The sequence below is a fragment of the Natator depressus genome, chromosome 7 (assembly GCF_965152275.1).
Source record: "Natator depressus isolate rNatDep1 chromosome 7, rNatDep2.hap1, whole genome shotgun sequence".
In the NCBI taxonomy this organism is placed as follows: domain Eukaryota; kingdom Metazoa; phylum Chordata; order Testudines; family Cheloniidae; genus Natator; species Natator depressus.
Genome location: NC_134240.1, coordinates 21021853 through 21046001, shown reverse-complemented (window position 1 = coordinate 21046001; position 24149 = coordinate 21021853). Strand labels below are relative to the sequence as shown.

Below are 24149 nucleotides of genomic sequence, written 5' to 3'. Positions count from 1 at the left end.
TGATGGATGGCACCACCTTGGCCAGTGCCAGGAGGAGGCTGATGAGGTGGTTTCTGGACCTTCCCTGGAGACTGAAGTCTTCTCTTCACAGAAGAGGTACAGCATGGATGAAGCAGGGCAAGCTCACACCATCACACCTTGTCTCCTAACTAGGGGTGCGAGGGGAGCTCTCACTCTACGGTGCATTCAATCCTTGGCCTCCCTAGGTGTCAGTTTGTGGTGGTGATTTTAATAATCCAGTAATATTTTGGGATTTGGCTGCCTGTCCACTGGAAGTTCCACCAAGACCCCACAATCGTTTCATGTCAGCTACTGAACAGTGTCCCAGATGGGAAAAGAGCAAACAGTCCATGGAGAGCAGATGTGCATGGAAAGGGTGGTTTCTCACTGGCCCAAATTACCGGGTGTGGTGGGGTTAACGAGACTCACCTAGGGAGAGCGCAGCTATGAATGCTGTAGTCACACTGCTCGCACAGAGCACTGCAGCCTGATTCAGCTCCACGTGCCCCTTTGAGATCGCTCCCAGGATGACAGCGGCTATGGCAGCCAGCAACCCCACTACAGTGGCCTGTACCTGTTGGGCAAAAATCAGCTGGTAGGCAGAGTTCCATGTGGGGTCAGTGACCCTGAACACACACACAGGAGACTGCGATCCCCTTCATCACCACCACCATGGCACTAATAAGACATGGGGATCATTCCACCCCACATTCAGGAAACTGCACCCCGGAAAGCTAAACTCCAGCTGAATTCCTCTAAGAGAAAATCCCAATTCCATCCAAACACTCACTATAGAATGTAACGAGACGGAACAGCCTGAGAGGGCAGTTTAGCAAAAGAAAGGAGCCTTTTCCAGCTCCAGCTGGAGCCGCTTACCTGAATCAGGGCTAAATTGCAGGTGGCCATTTTCCACTGTTCCTGGGTATCATCCATCTGTCCAGTGTTAGCCTGGAAATCAAGAGAGAATGTGAAAGGCCTGCTGCTCCTGTGGCACTGGCAGCAAGAGGGTTTCACTTGGACCCTCTAGGAGAGAGTAAGTGAACGTCAGCATGATGAAAGATGCTAGCCAGTGTCCCCAGTCTTCCTCACTTCCCCCTCTCTCATTAATGAGTATCCCCCTGCCCTAGCCTCTGAAGGGCACCAGAGTTCAGCTCTGGTCTCTTGCAGGTGGGGTAGGATATCAGCAGACACGCTGGGCCAGACTTTCAAAGGCAGGTACCTGAGCTGTGTGCACTGTGTCTGCAGGAGCCGATCCCACGTGTGCGCACCCACCTAGTGCCAACATCCCAGTGCAAGCTCTGCAGGTCCTACAGACGAGCGTGCAAATTCCAGGCTCGCAGCTCAGGTGCCTGCTTGTTAAAATGCTGACGTACAGCGTCAGGAGCTCAGTGCTGCCGAGAGACGGAAATATGCTCAGAAGAGTCACATGGTTTAGTCGCTTCTGCCAGATACAGGAGGCTGAATGTGGCCTTTGACAGAGCCCATAACCACCTGGGTCCATCTCTACTGGCGCTGCTGATGGAAACTACTGGGGTGATTGTGCTGTGCAAACTGAAGGGAAACGACACAATAAAAAAACAACGCAGCCTTCTTCCCACAAGGGAAAAAAATACCCTTCAGAATAAGGAAGAAGCAGGCTACAGATGCGAAATAGTATCTTCCTTTTTCAGGCTACTCAGATTCCAGTCCAAACCACTGTCAGACTCAGCAGAGAAAACCTGACACCTCGCGCACAGAGCACAGCTGAACTGTTTGTTACTATTTATTCTTTACAAGCGGTTTTGTGGCCTGGCCTGTCTCAGGGGCAGACCTGCAGTAGGGGCATCCCACAAACCAACAAAAGGACTCCTAAAGGACAGATCACGCTGCTGCCAGAGGGGCTAGATCATGCCATGAGTTGCTGAAGCTACTAACGGTCCCAAGAAGTCTTGTGAGGACTTAGGGACATTCACATGCTGGTCTGCTGGGACAGCTCACTGCCAGGGATGGGAAGGAAAGTGTCAGTACCCATAACAGTCAATGGCCATAGGGGGACACATCTCAGTAGTGCAGCCCACAGCTCAGCACTGGTAGCCACTGTGCGTACAGCCAATGTTCTCTTTGGTCTCTCTCAATTTTTGCAACACCCTCCACCACCGGCAACTGGACACATATGGATGAATCATCCTTTAAGAGGCGACCAGCTGCAGAATCGGGCATGAACCTTTTTTAACACTCCCCCTGCCTGAAACACCTTGTTTCAGCTTAGCAGGGAAGGGGATGGGGTCTCTGATTCACACACACACACACACACACACACACACACACAGAAGAGGATGGGGTCTTTGTTTCTCTCTCTCGGTCACACACACACACACGTGCGCACATGTGCGAAAGTAGGACCTGTTGGTCAAAGGATTCCTTCCTGCTCAAACCCCGCACTCCCCCCAAAGCTTTTACACTTACAGCAGTAGAGAGTCTTGATGCCAGGGTCATTTCAAGGTTACCCTTCAAGCCAACCAGGGCAGGAACCAGGATAAAAACTTCTGTAATTGTCCGAAACACATCCCAGTGCTAAAAAGGAAGGCAACATGAAGAACGTCAACCTCATCTAATGCCATTTTGCCTAGATATGGGTTCTCCTTCCCTGGCTCATTTCCTGTCCTAAAACATAAGGCATGCACTGTGAACAACTGGTGTGCTCCACCCCAGAGGCAGCTGTAATCTGATGGTGCGTGAAACAATTTTTGAGTTTACAAAGTGTTCTCTGATCTCTTGGGCAGATAGGTACTTCACAAATAAGAGATATTATTAATGACTATTATTATCCAGAGTCACAACAGTCAAGACAAAGAGATTTTGAACAGGGTATAAAAAATACTTGTGCTTTAGGGCTTAAGACAATCTCTATCTATTAGGAATTAGGATGAGACCTTCCTGGAAGCATCTTCCCACTCTGGGTTTCTGGATACTGAACTGGATGGACTGCAGTTCTAAACCAGTATGGCAATCCCCATATTCCGATGATTGCCTTGGAGTTGAGTTACATGAAGCTGATGTTTCAAACTGTGACATTCTATACGATCTGAAATCTCAAGTACAGTAGACCCTCAGAGTTACGAACACCAGAATTTCGAACAAACCAGTCAACCACACACCTCATTTGTAACCAAAAGTATGCAATCAGGTAGTAGCAGAGACAAAAAAAGAAAAGAAAAGAAGAAGCAGATACAGTACTCTGTTAAATATAAAGTACTAAAAAAATAAAGGGAAAGCAGTATTTTTCTTCTGCATAGTAAAGTTTCAAAGCTGTATTAAGTCAATATTCAGTTGTAAACTTTTAAAAGAACAACCAGAATGTTTTGTTCAGAGTTACAAACAACCCCCATTCCCGAGGTGTTCATAACTCTGAGATTCTACTGTGGCTTCAGTGACTAATGCAGAAATAATGTGCAACTTATTTGAATATACCTTTAAAGATAATGTCTGGCCATGCACTGAACTACTGTATGTTCAGGAGGTTAACAGATAGTCATGCTGCAGCCAGAGGAGATCCTCTTGGAGAGGAGTGACACACCAGACAAGCTTATCAGAAGGTTCTGAAGTCTGCAGAGCTATTCTGAAACTGATCCAAGTGCTGCAACAAGATCCCTTGTCAATTACTGTGGGAAATCTGATTCTGGGACAAACTGAGGTGGACTATCAAAGTTCCTCCTAATGTCGCTTCCAGTTTTATTGTTGCCCAATGGAGCCAGTTAGGAATACAAGGATCAAATTCAGCCCCGGTGTAAGTGGATGGATCTCCCACTGACACCATTGTCCAGAGGTCAGTGGCCTGGCATCTCAGCAGACTTTAATCCAGCTGAAGACACTGGGATCTGCAGACAGTCAGCACCTTTGAAAATCAGGCCACAAATAGACCTAATTTAATAAACACCCACTACAAGTGAGGAAGGTGGTGGGCAAAACATCGCTTCTGAGCCTCCTGTAGTGATGACCTGGAAAAATAAGCTACGGGATGTTAAGAGCTAACATGAGTGGGGAAGGCGTACTAGTCAGACTACCTGAAAGTCTTTAACTTTTGTTTGATTTTGTCAACACCTAACTCAAACACCTGAAATACATTTGGGGGGGAAAAAAAGAAAAGAGATATTTGTTAAAGATTCAAACACCCCTCTTTAATTAAGGGGTAAGAAAGCTTCCCTCCAGTACACATTTGATCCTTCCAGTGAGTCTTCCAGAAAAAACAGGAAAGACCAGACTTGATCTTCTTCCTGTAAAGAACAGGCATAACTTTACCTCCTGCCACCCCACCTCCCCCAAGCTTGCAGGTTTTATACATAAAAAGAAGCCAAAAAAGGACAGAAACACAAGTGTTTAATTTCTTTTGCAGGCCAACTTTAAGGATCATGGTTTGTCATACCAATATGCATCCGATGAAGTGAGCTGTAGCTCATGAAAACTTATGCTCAAATAAATTTGTTAGTCTCCAAGGTGCCACAAGTACTCCTTTTCTTTTTGCGAATATGTTTTTGAGTTTCTATTGTATTCTTCAGATTCCTGTATGGATCTTGCAGGCTTCAAGCCAAAGTAGGCTAAGTTAATGGAGTGCCTTGTATGATTCGCAATGCTTCGCTTTACATATTGTATCTTTTATATGAATTACTTTGTGGGTCCATGGACAATTAATTAAAAATGAAAAAAAAAAGTCAAAAAACCCACAATATTCAGATCACTTCATTTTCCCCCCATTAGAGAGTCTCATTAGTAACATGCCAGGAATCCAAAGGCAGTATTAATTATTATAATTTGTACTGCAGTAGTGCCTGGAGCCCCATACTGGACTAGCCCCCCTTGTGCAAACTGCTGTATAAACTGAACAAAAAGAGTTTACAATTTGAACTGAATGAAACACAAAGACTGAAACCAGTTAACACAGAACAGTGATTTTCAACCTGTGGTCTGCAGACCCCTGGGCATCCACAGACTATGTCTAAGATTTCCAAAGGGGTCTGCACCTCCACTTGAAATTTTTTAGGGGTCCGCAAATGAAAAAAATATTGAAAACCAGTGATATAGAGGAACAGTCCTCAGAGACGACAGCTTCCCAGGTGGAATACTCCAGCTAGATTCTGTGGCGTTTCATAGGCGTACAGGACCAAAAGCAGGGCGGGGGCCTTTCACATCTGCACTGGGGTCAGAGCAAAACTGAAATGAGCTGGCCTGTGCTGTCGGAGAAGCTCAGGGCTGGAATACTGGGTGGCGCGGCATCTCAGTCCTGACCTGCATTAGCAGAGCAGGATTGGGCAGTCGGTCTGGAACAACAGATGGGTGCAGCAGGTCAGGACTGCAGCCCAAGTGTGTGTGTGTGTGTGTGTGTTTGGGAGGGGGCAGGGGAGATGCCTGAATAAAGACTTCAGGACTGAGTCTATGAACAGTAACATTTTCATGATTCCTCCCTCCCCACCAACGCCAAGTGAAGTGAAAACAGGTTTAGGAGGAACGTGAACATCCCCCTGCAGTATCGCAAGCCTACACTGTGTTAATGTCACAAAACTAGGAAGCGAAACTCACGAGAAACTCAAAATAAAACTGACCTCCCTCATTTCACTGTCCAAACTAATCCAAGCAGAAAAAGTTAAACATAATACATTGGATAAAGCAAATAATTTTATAAAAATTCCTGTCAGTGCTAACAATCTCATGTGCTACTAGCAACCAATGGTGAAGAATACTTCATGCATATGGCTATAAATGTGGACAGCGTCTCACTGAGGATGAAAGAGAAGCTTTATTCCTGAATGTTCATGATTGAAATGTAATCCTCCTGGATCAAATTTGATTCCTAACATTAATGTAACACAGTGGGCCAGATACCAACCTGTGGTCTGCAAGGCTGGTGCCTCTCTAGTAGTGCAAAGCAGCCTGGAAGCCGGTTCAACATGTTGGCTGCAAATTCCTGTGGGGTAGGTGGAAGTGTCTAGCCAGAGCAGTTCTAAGCCATACTCCGCCCCCAGCGCAGGGAGCAAATCATGGCCATGACTAGAGCACTGAACCATTCTGGTTATCCCCAGAGGGAGGAACAGACTCTGAGGGGCAGCTACTAGTCAGGGCATCCTAGAGTAGCCTTGAGGCTACTCACTGGGGATGGATACAGCTGATTTACAACCACCTTCCCAGCCCCTCTAGTTGTGTCAAGCCCAGCTGAAGATTTGGGCCTCAATACAAATTCTATCTGTTTAAATTAAAGTACAAATAGATTCATTTGCATATATCTCAGATTGTGCTATCATTTAGCATTTGGAACCTGTCACTGTGCCAACTTCAGCCCTGAAATAGGCAGGTGAACAATTCCAGTAAATTTACAATGGGGTGACAGAGTACAGAACAGGTTTCATTGACTCTTCTCAGCTCGAATTTGAAATTGACTGTACAGTTCATTTCTCCCTTGCCTACACTTTTTAATTCCTCTGTCCCTCTGCTATTATTTAGCTGGTAACTTGGTAAAGCAAATGGGATGCAGTTAAAAAAAGCAGTTGATTTACTGTATTTTTTTGCTGCTGCATTAGCCTCTGATTTGGGAGCTGTTCATTCGACTGTATCTGCTTTTCTAGAGTCTCAAAAGGCCCACAGGAATGCATCTAGCCACTTCCTCTCCCCAGCTTGTTATCGCCATGGATCAGCTGATGCTCAGAAGAAACACTGTGGCCTCTCTCCCTGGCTAAGCTTGCAAATTGGAATAAAGGAGTTATCTCAAAGAGCAGCCAAAAATAGAGAGCATCGCTTGGTGCACTTCCCACCTCCATGCCTTTTGTAGGAAGCCATGTAAATGGGAAAGTGCTTGCAGCCACAATACGGAGGCATTTACTTTCCACCTGCCTTCCTTCTTCCCCTCACTCATTCACAGCTTGCAAAATATGGGTAGTGAAATCCTGACTCCACTGAAATCAGTGGCAAGACTCTCTGGGTACGTCTACATAGCAAGCAGCAGCCCGTAACATCGAGTCTCAGAGTCCAGGTCTACAGACTTGGGCTTATGCTATGGCCCTAAAAGTAGCGGTGTACATGGTCAGGCACGGGCTCAGATGCCAAGGGAGGGGGTAGACGTCAAAGCCTGAACTCCAGTCTGAGCCGCAATGTCTACACAGCTGTTTTTAGCCCAATAGCATTAGATGAGGCTCTGAGACTTGCTGCCATGAGCCACCACTTGCTGTGTGGACATACCCTGAGTGTTGCAATGTTAAGCAACTGCTTGTGGCCCTGTGCTTTTGGGAGTTCCATGCAGACTTATAATCCATGGAGTGGAGTGGCAACTCACCTCTCAATCTTTTGGCAGTAGGACCAGAGAAGGAGGCACATGCCTCTACATGCCCCTTTACAGCAAGGTAGGGCCCTGAAAATTATATATAGCCAGTCCCAGCTTCCAGCACAGTGCCACTCTGCTGCTGTTTGGCAAAACAAGAGCAGTGTAAGTAAACTCATGTACACTCACTACACAGCATTCACTTCCATTATCAAGGTGGTACTTGTTTCTGTGTGTTCACATCTCTCTAACAAGGGTAAATAAGGGGATGCTGGAAAGCACTTTGTTGCAGTAACTGGAAATCCTTTAAAACAGATTTCTCAGCGTCAGACCAGCTCCTGCTAAAGGGCGGGGCACAGAGTCAGTTACGAGAGCTAGAAAGGGCCTCTGGGGTCGGTGAATCTCAATGTTACCAATTCTCACAATTTCATGTCAAGTCTTGTGGTATTTTCCTTAAGTCCACAGCTCTTGGGGTCACATGAATACATCAAAATCTCAGCCTGTTTTAAAAGGATGTAAATTTCTAGTCCTCATTGTTGTGGAGAAAAGTTAGAAAACATGAATCTTACTGGCTCAAAGACCAGAACACAAATAAAAAGCGCCCCAAATATATTATTAAGTCATCTCATGATGTTTTTGGGTCTGACTCATGATTTCTGAATGCTTGGAGTCGGCAACACCGCAATCTATTGCAGAAACATCTCCTCTAAGCTATTTTTGATTCGTAGCAGCAATGATGCCTTAACCACCTCCTCTGGGAGTCAATTCCACTGTCCAATGGTTTCTCTTCCTATTAACTTAGAAACTTTTCCCTGTTATTTTGCTTAATGCATGGACCATCCTGTACAAGTTTCCAAGACCCTACTGTGTAAATAAATTAAGTATATATTAAGTACAGAGTCTGGTTTTTATATCACATGTGCAATATGTTGGAATGTGTGCGTCAAGTGTGTGTTATATATTTTCTACCTAGACAGATACAAAGGTACAGCAATATTCTTGAACAGGATCCTGCTTTCCAACAACTCCAAAGGATTTTAACATTTTACCTTAAGGGAACGTTTACACTTAAAATGCTGCAGCTGAGCTGCTACAGCACTTCTGTGTAGACACTACCTACGCCAAAAGAAGCCATCCTGTCAGCGTATGTAATCCACCTCCTTGAGCGGTGGTAGGTAGGTCGGCAGAAGAATTTTCCTTAGTGCTTACAGAGGGACTTAGGTTGGCTTAAATGGATCGCTCAGGGGTGTGGATTTTTCACACCCCTGACCAACATAGTTAAACCAACTTAATTTTCTAGTGTAGACGAAGCCTAAGATTTACCTACTTGACAAGGACTTGGTGAGGATTAGTATTTTAATGTCTGTATCCTGCTCTGAAAGATAAGGCTGCAGATAAGTAAGTGCTAAGTATTATTATATAGCACAGGGGAGATGGTTAAGGAGAGGAGCTCCTGTAAGGCTAAAAGGTAGGTGTGTGCCTTGGAGCAGAGCACAGGTGGGTTGTTAGGCATAGTTCAGCAGCAGGATACACTACTTCAGTTAGCCATTCTTTCTTTACTGCTCCTCACATCATATTCCCTTGAATCAATTCATTCTTTGCACCATTATTTTCCTTGGTCAAGTGACAGAGCAAGACCCCCGCCCCCGAATATAAAGCAGTGCCCGTACATGGCTCCTGCTGGGGTACAAGTGCCAGAGAATCCTATGAACTCCAGCTTGCTTTTGAACACCGTACATAACAGTGGGACACAGTCTGAAAGCAGCAGAAGCTGTGCCAACATTCTGATTTGCAAATCCACCCACATAAGGTAGCCAAACAAGATCAAATTTTGAGTTTCTATTTGCGCCACCAGTACAAAGGAAAGCTAGACGGGCCAGATTCTGATCTTGGGCACAGTAGTGTAAATCCAGCATAACTCTACTGAAGTCAAAGGGAGTTATGCTGAATTTATACCCAAGTAAATGGGATCAGAATCTGGCCCAGAAATGTTTAGCTTCTAGTCTTATTTTCTTATTCTGGGCCTATCACCAGGATAACTGAGTGCCTTCAAGATTAAAGAATAATCAATGAAAATAACCTCTAGTATCCAAGAACTGAAATGATAAACTTGCTTCAAAATGTGAACATGTTAACCACAGCTCTGACCTGGAACTTTCTCCCTGGTGATCTGTGGGGGATAGAATGAATATCGTACAATAGATGAATATGCTATAGCATCTGTTTGATCCCAGCACTGTGGCCTGGTGCAGCTTCATACAAGTTGCCCCAAAATGCGTGGATGGGCACAGAATGGGAGGAACCGTTCCTTTACTGTACCTAGGGTACTGTCTGTCCAGCCGCCCATCCATAAATACAAAGCCAAACACCCTGATTTAGGAAGAGCCCTTCCTACATATTGACACAAAGAGGATGCTCTTTAGCCTGGGCAGGACCCGATGGCAATCATGCTTATTAGACACACAAATTACAAATGCATATGCAAGGTCACCAAGGCAAACCAGCCCCTTGCTACTAAGCTGCTTAATCACACATACGTACTTGAACAACATCCATCAACAGGCCAGCAGCCACCATGCCCAAACCAGCCAAGAGGAATGGCACAAAGATCTGGAAGGCAATGGAGAAGGACGTCTCTGGGAGAAATCCATTAGCCGACCTGGTCAGCTTGCAGGTGAAACCTCTCAGTTTCTTCCCATGGAAGCACAGCTCCAGTTGTAGCTGGGTGACCACCATGGTCAAATGCCATTAACCCATATTCAACAAGCAAAGCACGAAAAAAAGCCAGGAAATCACACACACCACACTCCCAGCTGCTTGCTCCACAGTTTGAAGACACTTCTCCCCAACCTAGCAGTGAAGCCACAGTCCTTTGTTTCCTCTTCTCCTCCTCCCTTCCAGAGAGCCACAGTAAGCTTATCTTCCAAAATCAGCTTGACTTGGTTGAGCTCAGACTGCGAGGAGCCTCATGGAAGCTCTTTCTCCATGTTACCTCCAGAAGAATTTAAAAGAGAAGAAAGAAAGATTGCTGAGATGTTTGTGGATAAATACTGATGATCCCACCCCTGCTCCAGCTTCCCCCAGCTCAGCAAAAACCAGAAAGACCTGCTCCTCAGGCTATGGCATAAGAGTCCCTGCGCAAAGAGTGACAGCCCACGCAGGAATCCCTCAGTGTTCTCAAGGCACAGGTGTCCTTTCTCCTGAGGTTACATTTCTTCACAGAGCATGACTTGCCTTTGATACAATGGTTTAATATATAAGCTGGTGCTGAAGTAACCCCAGCATGTGAGGCACTGAACTTTTCTCACCGTTCCAAGGCCAAGGGGTGGGGCAATTAATATCCAGGTTTTCATTTGGTTTCCCTCAAGGTCTCCGAGAGCAGGAGTCCACGCCTGTTACAACCACGGCTATGACTCAGCTCCCATCAGGGAAGGCAGCACAGCTGTACTGGCTGTGAGAACGTTTGCCCCGCCTGACCTCCGTTTTGCTCCCCCCTCTCGAGTCTTGTCTGTGGTGTACGAGCTCAGGAAGGAATAATCAGCTTATGTCGCCTGTATCTCTAAATGATTGACTTAAAAAAATTCCACAGAACCAACCAATGAGCTTCAAAGACGAATACCCTTATCTGCTGTCATCACATCAACGTTCAGCTAGCTTGCAAAGACCAAGATAAAAGTCACAGCAGGAGCTTATTTAAGGTAGCTCTATAATCTCACTAGACCAGGGGTCTCAAACACGCAGCCCGCAGGGCTATTTCTTGCAGCCCGACAGCTCCCTGCGGTTCCCCCGCGTTTACCAAGAGCGGCTCCGGCCCGGCGCGCACCAGAGGCAGGGCAGGCTCCCTGCCTGCCTGCCCACCCTGCCCCCGCGCCACTCTGGGAAGCGGCCGGGATCTGGGGGAGGGTGGGGGGCCAAGGGGTCTGTGTGTTGCCCTGGCTGCTCCTCCAGGTACCTCCCCCGAAGCTCCCATTGGCCCGGTTCCTCGTTCCCGGCCAATGGGAGCTATGGGGGGCGGTGCCTGGAGGTACGGCCAGGGCAACACACAGACCCCTGTCCCTCCCCTCCCCCAGGTTCCGGCCGCTTCCTGGAGCAGCATGGGGGCAGGGCGGGTAGGCAGGCAGGGAGCCTGACCTGCCTCCAGTGTGCGCCAGCCTGTAGCCCGCCTCCCGAACCCATCCTGCAGCCAAACCCCCGGCTGCGCCCCACACCCCTCCTGCACCCCAACCCCCTGCCGCACCCCGCACCCCTCCTGCACCCCAACCCCCTGCCCTGAGCTCCCTGCCACACCCTGCACCCCTCCTACACCCCAACCCCCTGCCCTGAGCCCCCTGCCGCACCCCAAACCCCTCCTGGGAATGGGGGCAGGGAAGGGATGGGAAGAGGCGGGGCCTCATGGAAGGGCTGGACTTGGGGCGGGGGCGGGGCAGCGGGGGGTGAGGTGCAATGTACTAATGTACCCTCGGGCCAATGTACTAATTCTCATGTGGCCCTCGTGGTCATTTGAGTTTGAGACCCCTGCACTAGACCATGGGGGGAAAAAGGGCAAAGTTTCCAATAGCTACTATATGCTCTTTCACTTCCTGTCCTAAAGCTTAGTGCAGCATTGCTGCATGCTGCTGAATAGCTCTTGCATTTCACCCCAGAGGTGACTTCACCTCAGTGCTTCCTGCTTAACGATACTTGGCCAAAGTCACTGGCATACGTCCGTTGACTTCAGTGTGGTTGCGCTAGTAAATTTGTATCATTCTTTGTAGAGATGGGCCTAAACTGTAAAGCTCAAATCCAGATCCAAACTTATCTAAACTTGGGGGTGGGGGCATTAATGGAAGGTGTTTTGTCAGGGCTCCTCTGTGACAGGATGGATGAATTTAAATCAGCAAACAGGAAACCTTGGTTTTAATCAACAATTTTAATCATGTTTTGAATTTGAACTTTTAAGTTATTTTCCTGAAGAAAAGTTGATTCTCACTGGTTGATAACTATTAATCCATGTTGATTTGCAACTAAATATAGCCTTTACTCTAAATTTGGTGCTTCTTTCTACTAACCAGGAGGGTACACTATAGCTATATACATTTATTACATAGCTTAACATACAATTACTCAGATTCTTCATTTTTATATTTTTTATTATTTTAGAAAATGGCAAATGATTAATTTCTTATTCACTATCTGGTGGTTAACATTTTTTTATTTGTGATTTGTGTCAAGCCCCATTTGGATGGAAATGCAAATTCAATTAAAATACACAAAAACTGCATTTTACTTGTTTTCATTAAATAAATGTGCTGGAAATGCAAGAAAAAAAGGATACCAAAAAGTTTATCAAAACATGTTTTGCATTTAAAACTAACCTATTTATTAAACGAAGGAAGTATTATCTGTAGTTAGTGAATTGAACCGATTATTTCTGATCGCTGTGTCCTTCAAGATTTTAGAACTAGTAGATCTCATCCTCTCACACCTGGTTTCTATTTGTAAACTGGAAGAGAAAATAACAAGCTTTCCTGCTTTTTCAACTCCCAACTGGCATCTTAATTTTGAATGAACTAGTCACTGAACTGAACTAGTTGAATAAACTGAAATGAAGGAAATATTCTCTCTGCAGTCAAAAGCTGGTTTAACACATAACAACTCTGCTCCCAGGTGCTTAGCTAGTGGCTGCCACCAATTTAGTGGTTTGACTTTCTTTCAAAGTTGGCAGCAACTATTGAATGTAATTTTTTGTATTTAAATGATTTTAATAGATTATAAATTTAAATTTCAAAATTAATTTTAAATGTTTTTTTAAATAAAGTTGTATTTAATTTAAATAATCTGGTTTCAATTGAAAAAGTGTTTTTTTTAATCTTCACTTTATACCTAGCCTTCTCTGTAATAATTTGGATGGCATGTTAGGGTCTTGGAGTCAAAAGGTTATATATAAGTTATTTGTAATAAAAGGGGGTTTGGACGGCCTGAGGAATTGGAAATTGGATAGGGAGCCTTTCACTGATCAGTTTCTGGTTTAAATCCAGCCAGTCAGTAGTGATAGAAATTGCTGGCTGTTTGATGGCCAGTGCAAAGAGTTTGCTTGTCTCAGTCCAGTTCCTAGCATTCAAAATCAAATTGAAAAACCCTCATCACTATATTTGGCACTAGCTGGCCTCTGAATGGGCATTCTCAGCAAGGAGATTTAAGGACACATGGACCACGGATTCTGAACTAGCATTTGTCCCCAGAGCTAAGCACACTGGCTGGGAGAATGGATACCTTCCCCAGCCCTAAATTCACACAAACACACACACAATTATCAAGTCTAAAGGGTTTGGCTGCACAAGGATCTCCAGGTAAATGTTAGAGGCCACAAAACAAGAACCCTGGCTCCAGATTCCTGACTCAATCCTTTGCTGCTCCCAGAGACAATGCACCAGGAGCAATGCAGGGAGGCAGTATCCTCAAAGCCCGTGGGATTTGGCACTCCATCAACAGCAGCACATGGTGGCTGTCAGGAAGCAAAGAAGGGAGGCTGTTTCAATCCTCCCTGCTGGAGGAGAGCTCAAAGGGACAGGAACAGGGGAGACTAAACAGAGAAGCTCTCTCCAATGCCTACAAAATGGGTTTTATGACCCAGTCTCCTTCTTCCCACCAAGAACTTCAAGATAATAGGATGAAGCTCTGGTTCCACGCAGAAGTCCGAGGTCAAGTGAGTAACAAATGCAGGGCTGGTTCTAGTCAGCAACCTCAGGATTTCAGGGGGTTGTATTCATGTATGCAGATAAACAATATACAGTCCTAAAAAGTCACTGTAGGTTGTGAATTGCTCATTCATAGGCAAAAGATTAGTATAAGGAGAGTATCAGATTGTTTGAAAGACCCAGTGCCATAAAGGGACATAATAGCTAGTATGTCCTATATTAAAGCTTTGGCAAGCTGGGGTGAATGAGGTTATCACTCTCCCTCATGCTCCATTACTAAGTAAGCACAATAAAAAGCATTCAACTGGCAAACAGACAGGCAGAAAACATAGTTAACTCAAGCAGCCCATGTTTGCACACTGGCTTTTTTTATTGTACACTTAAGGAATCTCTGATTGAGAGTCATACATCCGGAGCCTCACCCCTTCCAGCACAAACCATCCCACAAGGTAATATTTTGCTTAAACTAAGTTCTTTCGGGCAGGAAACCACTTCTGGTTATATGCCTAGACAACGCCTAGCACAGTGGGGCTCTTACCCCTGACTGGGGCCTCTTGAATAACTTTCAAAAAGAAAATCAGAAGCGCTAAGAGGAGCAGAGGAAAAGACACAAAATGCCAAAGAACAAGATTTTAAACACATTTTGTTTGGATGGGACTTATCATTGCTGCAGAATATGGTAGCACAAGCGCTCCGCAACAGTGTGGCTGGCCACCTTCCTGCCCCCCATGTTCAAATCACTGGAGGGCAGGCCTGTTAAGCACTAGTGGGGTCTAGGAATAAGAACAGTACTGATACTGCTAGTTCACTGCCAGTGTGGGGCGAATTATTTCAATATCATTTTTTAATTTATTTATCTCCCTCCCTCCCTCTGAGCAGCGACAAAAAGGAGAGGAGGGAGCATTTATGTCAAGGTGGGCTGGGAGCAGGCAGACCATGAGTGAATAGGGGAGGAGGCCAGAAAGGAGCACCAGGGAAATGCTGAGTTCCTATTCATTCAGCAGAAGCCGCAGCAACAGGTGGCTTGGGATAGGTTAGGCTGGTGGGGAGGCACACAAGGGAGGAAGAGTCAAAGCAGCAATGAGTCCGTCCATGGCGGGGATGGAAAGAGCCATACATTCACTTGGGCTGTGCACATTCATCAGGACTCCCAAGCGCTAGCAGATGGAGTGCTTGTCTTTCCACAAGTGAGCTTGCATGGGGCTGATTTCTTCCCTGACTGGTAAGGAACTCGGCATGAGAGGGAAGGGTACTATGTATTCTTATTCACATATAATTGTCTGTAATTTCTGTCAGATAGAGGAATTCATTTCACTTCCTGTTCTAAACTACAGAGTGACGTTGCCGTGCATCTGTTTAACAACTGGCACACACTTCCCCAGAAGTGGCCGCCTTTCAGGAAACACTTCACCCACCACTGTATATATGATTTGTAAAGTGGTTGTGTGAACATTAGATAAAAGGTAATTTATCTTAAACATCAGTTACTAATAAAAAAGGAAAAATCAAAACAGAGATTAAAAATTAAAAACCAAATTAAAAACCCTTTATATGTTAAAACTCCATTAAGGAGGAGACAAAAAAAGGATCAGTTAGGACATTCTAAATTCAGAGGCGCTCTGCTGAGCTACTGACACATAGCATCTTCTGTTCTAGGAGGGTTCTTACAAGAGTGGATAATGTGTGCTGCGGTCTGGTATCAATTGGTGAATTAAGGACACTGTGCCAGTCTTAACAGGCAATGTCCTTTGCTTCTGTAGGTCCTAGTTGATCTCCTTACACCACAAGAGTAATCAAGGGGCTGAAGGGAAATAACTCCAACTCTGTGAAAGTTGTCAATACCAGCACGGGGCTTTCAGTGTCACCATATCAGATAACGAAGGGGCACGCTGACCTGATAGCTTGCTAGTCAAATACACAGGGAGGAAAAATACGAATGCAAAGCTGAAAAAGCATTACCCATTAGTAATAACACATTGTGACCTCTTGATTGTACTGCAGACATGAACTGTAACTCTAAATGTAAATTGCCTAAAATTAGTTCTTAGTCTAATCAGAACTTAGACTTTAAGTAGTGCCTATGACAGAAAACGTGTTACACAGGCTGGAAAGTGACAAGTTGTTCATTAGAAGGCCTTAGAAACAAGCATGGAGAGCAACTGGGTGCTCAGCAAGTTGCATTCGGCACTAAGAAGAGCACTAGGGAGCTCTGGGGCTTGGAAGCACTATAGTGATGCTTTCAGTCTCCATGGGAAGTGCAGCAAGGCATCTGACAGGCCTCACCCAGCGATAGCCAGAGCACTCTGCAGAAGTAGCTGTGTAATGCTGGATTGAATTTTGGGGTGGGGAAGGAAATGAACATCTAAAATAAAGGGAGACCTTCTTCTCTCTCATATCCATCCAACCTGCTGTAACCCTGTCACTTGTGCATATCCAGGAAGGGAGAAAAGGCAGGAGCTCTGAAGCCTGGTAACAGGACACCACACACAGAAGAGCTTTTTACCCTTACCTGAACATAGTCCAAAACCATCCCAGCCAAGACCATGCCAAGCCCTGCTAACAGGTACGGCAGGAGCACCTGCAGGCCAATTGCAATGGCTGATTCGTCCTGCAGCTTTGCCATGGGCCCTTTCCCCTCAGCTGGCTGCTTCTGCAGTGAGACCAAAGGGACATCCTCTGCTTCCTGGCTGCCAAGTCTGCTGTCTTTGTGTTTACCCTTGCTCTTTGCTTTGTGCCTGGATCGCCCTCCATTTTTCGTCCTGCCTTCCTTCCTCCGCTGCCGAGCTTCCTCCTCTTTCATCTTGATCCTCTCAAATCAATGGCTTTCTAAAGATGCAAGACAAGAAACAGGCCAGAGTGAGAGATGATAAAAGGGAGAATCCCATGAGGTGTTTTTTTTTGTTGTTGTTGAGAGAGAGAGAGAGAGAGAGAGAGAGAGGTGCCCTTTGTATTCAACCACACGGTTACCTCCATCCCATCAGCTTTAGGGAAAAATGCTACCTACTCCTCCAAGCAGTAGCACAGATTACTAGTTGATCCAAGTATTGGTCCTTTTAGACTTTCATTTAGCCTCTCATTCCAGGCCACTGGTTTCCCTCTCCGTAATCCCATCTCTCTGCACTGGCAGGGGGTCATGCCACACCTCCTGCCATGCATTCCAGCACTCACTCAGTAAAAGGCCAGGCACTCACTAAGGAGACTGAAATCCAGTCCTGTGGCCATGGATGTGCCTGCTTCCCACACTCCATGAGTTTCCCAATGATTATGAGAGGGGGACTCAGAAGCAGACTCAGCAATTTGTAGTTTCAGGACCTTACCTGGTTTAGGAAACTGACATATTCTATCCAGTAGGGGGCAGCAGTGCCAGAGCTAGCCCATTGGGAGCCCTAAGCAGGAGTATTTTGGGGTTCCCCCCTCACAACATATACTAATAATTAATATGGGGGCCCGTGACCTGCTCAGGGCCCTAAGCAATTGTTTAGTCTGCTTATACCTAGCGCCAGCTCTGAGAAGCAATGCAGTACAAATGTATATTACAGCAAGTAGTCACTCATTAGCTGATGAGCTGATATTTATTTGACCATGTGTCAGATCCCCATTATACCCTTCTTTCACATCTCTCCTAACACACACAAATATGGGGACCTCAAGATCATATCTGTCTGCAAAACATCTACCATGCCTAACCATGGTGCCATATTAGTGGTAGATAATAGTGCAATGTGACATTTATTTGATGGCTCTGTGAAATAGAGTGGTCTCAGCCCGATCCTTTGTCATGTGCCCATGTCAAAATTGGCACTAACTGGGCCCCATGTTGGCAGGCTCATTATAAAGGCTACGGAGAACTGATTCCCAATCCTAAAGGTCTGACCCAGTACCTGGTCACTGGCTGGCTGATGTTTCATGATTTGCAGTTCAGAGAGCTGTGGATTGAACGCACGGGATGCAGGCCTCAGACAGATGCAGCCTAACCCTCAATTCCTCTAGTTCAGGTAGCACTCAACTCTCCTCTCAGCTTGGCAAACGTCTGGAGAGTCACAGAGTTTAAGGCCAGAAGCCTTGGAAGACCAGACCATCTAGTCTAGTGGTGCCCTAACGTTTCCTCTCGTGCTCCCCCTTACCAGTAACGGAATGTGTCCGTGCTTCTGCCCCCCACCCCCCTCCGGGCCAGGGGTGGAGCCATGGCTAGGAGCTGGAGGCTGAGCTGTGTCCAGGGGCTGTGGCTGGGAGTGTGGCTGGAGACTGCAGCCAGGAGCAGAGCTCTGGCTGGGAGCAGGGACCAGGAGAGGGGGCTGGAGCTAAGGCCGGGAGCAGGGGCTGGGGGCAGAGTGGGACTGGGTAGCACTCGCCTCCCCATCCCCCATAGGAGCTGGCCCAGGCTCCGCCACACCCCCCAGATGTTCCTCCCCCCCCCCCCCCAGTTTGGGGACCACTCTAGTCTGATCCCCTGTGTATTGCAGGCCACCAACACCCCCCAGCACCCACGCTGAACCCATCAAATCAGATTAGACCAAAGCAGTGGTTCTTAACCTGTGGCCCAATCAGCACACAGCTGTGGCCCATTTCACATCCTCAGGGCCCTCCAGGTAGTATTGGATGCGGCCCACAATGGTAAATGGGTTGAGAACCACAGGACCAAAGCATTACAGCCCACAGAAAACAGCGTGGGAGGAGCTAAGGGGTAGGAAATACAGCTGTGGGAAACAGCTGGAGCCAGGGTGCAGGAACAAGTTGTACAGTGGGGTTCCTGAGAGCCATGGAACCAAGCTGTAAACCCTGCCTATGATGGAAACCACTTCAAGCCAGGGGGTAGGGCAGCACCCCTAGTTCCAGTACCCTGGAGCAAGCGGCTGGGGGAGGGCGCACCGCCCCACCCCAGCCCCACCCCGCAGGCTACAGGAGTCTTTGAGACCCCCAGTCCCCGGCACTCACCCAGCTCTTTGTCCTCGCCCAGCAGGGCAGGCCTCTCTATATCCCCCCCCCCCCGCGCGAAGGGGGGGGGCATGGCGCAACTGGACAATATGCAAACGAAGGAGGCGAGGACGCCACATCTGGAGCCGGGCTCCGAGCCGCGGCGGGAGCTGGAGCCCGGGCTCTGCCGCCGGCCGAGGGGCGCTTTACAGCCGGAAGCGCCGCACCGGGGCGGCGGGAGAGCGGAAAAGCAAGCGGCAGCAGCTGGGGAAGGCCTGCCCCGCTCCTGCCGAGGGGCGGGCGGTGAGTGACAGGCCCGGGGCGAGGGCGGCCCGGTCTCCGCGCCGCTGCCGCTGCCGCCGCCGCCGCAGGCCAAGGCGCAGCGTGCACGTTGCAGTGCTCGCCTCTGCTCTGCCGCAGCTGGGGCGAGCTGCGACGGTGCCGCTGGCCCGCCCGCAGCCCTCAGTGCAGCCCCTGGCGCTGGTAGCATCTGCAATCCAGTGCAAGCCGCCCTCCCCGAACTTCTGCAGCGGCTACTGCTACCCTGCAGTGCATATCCGTCCCAACCCCCCCGTCTGCAGTGCAGCTCCCAGCCGTGCGCTGTCTGCAGTGCCAGCCTCTGGCCCTGCCCCCGCAAAGATGGGTGCATAAAGATAGGTGCTCCAGAACCATGCCTGGACAGCTGACAACAAGAGAGGCGCGGTTTTTCAGTTATGCAGCACCCTCGGCCTCAACTTCCACTAACATCAATGGGACCTGGAGCTGCCCAGCACTTCAAAGTCAGGGTGCTTTCATTTAGTTGAGGGAGAGCTTCTGTCAGTGTCGTTTATCCACCTGGGGGAGAGGCAGTAGCTATGTCAACACTCCCACTGACAAAGCGCTTCTACACCAGGGATTAGGTCGGTATAGGGTTACTAGATGTCCTGATTGTATAGGGACAGTCCTGGTTTTTTGGGACTTTTTCTAATATAGGCGCCTCTTACCCCCCACCCCCTGTTCCGTTTTTTCACAATTGCTGTCTGGTCACTCTAGGTCGGCATAACTACGTCGCTCAGGAGTGTAGATTTTTCACACTCCTGAGTAACATAGTTATATTGATATAAGTCTGTAGTGTAGACCTGGCCTAAATGTGGAGTTTGGTACCTACCTTTAGGCATCTACATTTGAAAAATTTGCCTTAAATGTTTGCCTTACTTACTCAAAACCATAGACTGAGTCCATCGTCAGAACTATGATTAAAACTCAGGAGTTCTCTTTTCCACAATCTTATGCTCACACCAAGAGATTTACTTCTGATCTATTAGCATTATTAGGTGCATCACAAGAAGAGAGTGGCTTTATCTTTCTTTGAAGCATTCTGTCTTTGTGACTGTTGGAGAGAGAACAGCAAACTAAATGGTCTATTTTTCTGCTCTGGTATGGCAGCTGTTATTCATTGTTTGTTAATCACTAACAGTGTGCTAGGCCCTGTACAAAACACAGAGGAGGAGATATGATTCTTGCTTCAAGGAGTTTCCAGTTGAAGACCCTCATCCTGCAAGTTGGTCGCTAGATCCCTGAACCCTTCGGTACCTCACTGAAGTTAATGGAGGCCTATGCAGATGCAGAGGGTCCACTCACAGACTGACTTGCAGGGTTAGGGTTTACATAGACAAAGCAATTCACACACAGGGTACACTGACTGATCTGTAGAAGCTCTGCAGCTTGAAGCGCAGTTAGTATTTGTGTTGGTTACGATAGCTGTGCAACAGCTCTTTGACTGGTTAACAGTGCGTTCCCAGAAGAAGTGAGTTTTAAGGAAGATCTGAAGGAAAAGGGGGTTTTCCCTGTATATCAGGGGCTGGAAAGGGTTATAAATCTTACGTCCTTCTGGCTGTGAACCTGCCCCCAAATGCTTCCTGCCGGCCTTTTTAATGAGAAATAAAGACACAAACAGAAAAAAAAAAAGTTAAACGTCAAAGGACCTACATGCATACTACTTGAGGTGAGTAAGGGATGCAGAATGAGTTTCAAAGGAAACAGAGGGATAAGACAAAAATGGAGAAACATGTAAGGGTTAAAAGACTCACCACAAAATCTCAGCTCCCCATAAGCCATCCACAAAACATGGGAAAACTCAGCAAAATAATGACAGTAATTAACAAAACAGCAAGACACAGTGTTTACCTAGTTACTTTTTAATATAAGTGCTAGTATGTTCACACACACACAACAGTCATTTATGAGCTGGACCCAGGCCTGTCTTTCCTCGCCAGTAACGCTTCTCAAGAGACTACCCACGTGCTCTGTCGATTCCTGAAGCTCAGCTGTAAATTGATAAGTATAATAAGAACTACAAGTCTCTCTGTGACTCAGTTCTCTACCTGTTGCACGAGGATAATAGCTTTTCCCTACCTCACAGGGGTGCTGTGAGCATAAATATAGCCTTTTGTGAGCTGCTCAGATACTACGGTAATAGGGATCATATAAGTATCTAAGATAGATAATAAAAATAGATAGTAGAAAATCTCCATTAAACATATACTTTGGCCAAGTACAATCAAGAAAGCTTATGCTCAAATAAATTGGTTAGTTTCTAAGGTGCCACAAGTACTCCTTTTCTTTTTGCGAATACAGACTAACACGGCTGCTACTCTGAAACCTGTCAAAAAGGGCATGTGGCAGTTGCTGAAGTTTCTTTCATCCAAAAACATTTCTTCAGTCTGTAACTTCAAAGGGAATTTTTTTTTCTTAGGACAGTAAAACAGTTGGATATCAAGAAAAACTTCCCGACAGTGAGATCTATCACATTGTGAAAGTCTTCTCAAAGGAAGTAATCAAAGCCACCTTTGCATTTAAAACTAGACTGGACAAAGCACTGGAAAATATTCTGAAGGCTGCAATCGTGTAGCTTAGGCCTTTGGTGGAGAACTAGATGGGATCTAACAGAACTTTTCTCTCCCACAATTCCATGATTCTATAATAGATGCTGTTAAAAGCTAAAACTTTCAGCGCTGGCCTGAGTGAATGAGGCTGCAGCTGTGAAGGGGAGAAAGAAATTTCCTCATTTTTTAAAGTGTTTACATACCACATGTTTAAAGCTTCCTGGGTGAAATCCTGGCTTCATTGACTTCAGTGAGAGCAGGTTTTCTCCCCTTAATATTTGTTTCAACCTCCTCTAGAGTCAATGTGTTTTTACTACTCCTGGCATATAAGCACGCAAATCCCATTAAGCATTTTTAATCATTGCACTCATGCGAACTGATTGAATCATGCAGTTTAAATTTTCAAAATAATTCAGGATTTAGAATCATTACCTCAATGCCAGAACTGTGTTGTATCTGAACGAAGTCGGTCCTGGAGGTTAGGTTGTTATGCTAAAGGTTTCATAAGGACAGAATGGTGTCTCCTGGCCTGTGAGCCCATGGTTTAAGCAGGGTAGACTTGAGTGTTGTGAGCCTTTGCAAGTGACAGTAACAAAACCCTGCAGCTGCTTGTGTGCTGGGACCATGCATTACTTCTGAACGTCATTTCTAAAATGATCAGGCTTAAATTTCAGCTCACTGAGCATTATTGTGTGTCTTATCTTCTTCGCAAATGATGCCTCGCTTACAGTGGTCAGAAGAGGTTTTTTTCCCCCAGGGGAAGGCGGGGGGGATGAGGTGCCAGTTAAAAATAGTGGCCTTGACAAGACATTTTAAGACTCGTAGCTCTTATTATGCTATCAATTTACAGCTGAACCTGAAGAATCTACAGAGCAAGTGGGCAGTCTCTTGAGAAGTTTCACTATGAAGAAAGTCAGAACTGGTTTCAGCACATAAATTAAAATAAATAATACAGTGTTCTGCGGTACTGGTGCAAATCATGACAGCTTCCGGAAATGCTATAACAGTATTATGAATCAATACTATAGGAGACTAGTGCTCTTTTGTTTAAGGGAATTGTGTGTGGTAGTTTAGATTCTGGGCATAAGCACAAGAAATATATTGTTTGATGGCAGGCAGAGGACTTTATAGGTGACAAAGTCAGACATCTGTGTGATGGTGTTGACTGCAGCTGACGACAAGGATATGCAGAGCTGGATATCAGGAGCCAATGGTATCACCACCTCTCCAACGAGTTTCATGTATATATTGAAAAGGGGAGTGGGCAACACAGATTCCTGCGGGAGTCTATAATGCGGGTCTTGGGGAAGAGAAGCATTTGCCAATTATGAATCTCTGGAATCTGAGAAGCAGGGGCGGCCCATCCATATAGGCAAACTAGGCGGTTGCCTAGGGTGCCAAGTTAAACGGGGCGCCAAATTCAAGGGAAAAAAATCAAAGAAAAAAAAGAAAAAAAAAAGAAAAAGATGACAAAAATACAAATGAAATAACGAAGATGTCATTATTTCAATTCCCGTGCATGTATGGCGGGAATATGAATTATAATTCATTTCTCTACATTTCTGAGAATTTATTAATGTGTCAAATCTTTTATTTACTGCAAAAATAAAAAATATTTTAGCAAATTTTTTTTTTCAATTTGCAGTGTAGGGTCAAGATGACCCACTGCGCAATTTTGATAAGCAATAACTCAGCCACAGTGAAACACATCCACCAGTGGCAAGAGCTGCAAAGCTAGTGACACCTAACTCGAATATACATCAAGGTCGCATAGCCGGAAATTCATGTAGAGTGGAGATATTGCGAGTTGATACATGTCAAATGGTTATTTAACACACTGCGCAGATAGATAGTTAAGAATTGAGTGAATACTGTGGAAAATTGTGTTTCTTGATACCAAAGAATAAAGAACAATGTCTTTCACTCAGCATTATAAATCCAAAATGTGAGTATCTTTAAGCTTTATTAAACCTTAGCGTTATTATCAGGCTGTATAATTATGAACTTTTCTTTGTTATAATTGAGCATAAGCTTTCGTGAGCTACAGCTCACTTCATCGGATGCTGTAGCTCACGAAAGCTTATGCTCAAATAAATTGGTTAGTCTGTAAGGTGCCACAAGTACTCCTTTCCTTTTTGCGAATACAGACTAACATGGCTGTTACTCTGAAATTTGTTATAATTGGTTCACATGTAATAAATAAGGTCCATAAAAGAAATGTAACAGCGTTAACGCTTAACAGACTAAGAAAGTGATGACGTCACACTCCAGGTGGGTAACCGTGAAGAAGGGGATTACTTTTCAAACAACCGGTGTTGGGTTATAACATCGAAAAAGGTCATTTTGTTTCCATGTAAACACTGTAACTGACTGTTTTAATAGGTAAGTGATTGTGTGTTACTAATCATTGAA

General features: G+C 46.0%; 1 protein-coding gene across 3 annotated transcripts in view; it reads right to left on the bottom strand.

The window, feature by feature from the left end:
* The window catches only part of SLC41A3 (solute carrier family 41 member 3), a 35948-nt gene extending 16763 nt beyond the window's left edge, over positions 1-19185 (bottom strand). Inside the window, exons 1-5 of one of the 3 annotated variants that reach the window (XM_074957630.1) lie at positions 18895-19185; positions 16469-16785; positions 2446-2553; positions 877-948; positions 430-574 (exon numbers count right to left, since the gene is read on the bottom strand). In XM_074957630.1, coding sequence (XP_074813731.1) covers positions 430-574; positions 877-948; positions 2446-2553; positions 16469-16759 — 616 coding nt within the window. In that variant the 5' untranslated portion in view covers positions 16760-16785; positions 18895-19185. Of the gene's footprint in view, positions 1-429; positions 575-876; positions 949-2445; positions 2554-9823; positions 10073-10590; positions 10752-16468; positions 16786-18894 lie in introns of those variants that run through there. The other 2 variants (XM_074957632.1, XM_074957631.1) reach the window with 2 other exon arrangements.
* Positions 19186-24149: the final 4964 nt, after the last annotated feature.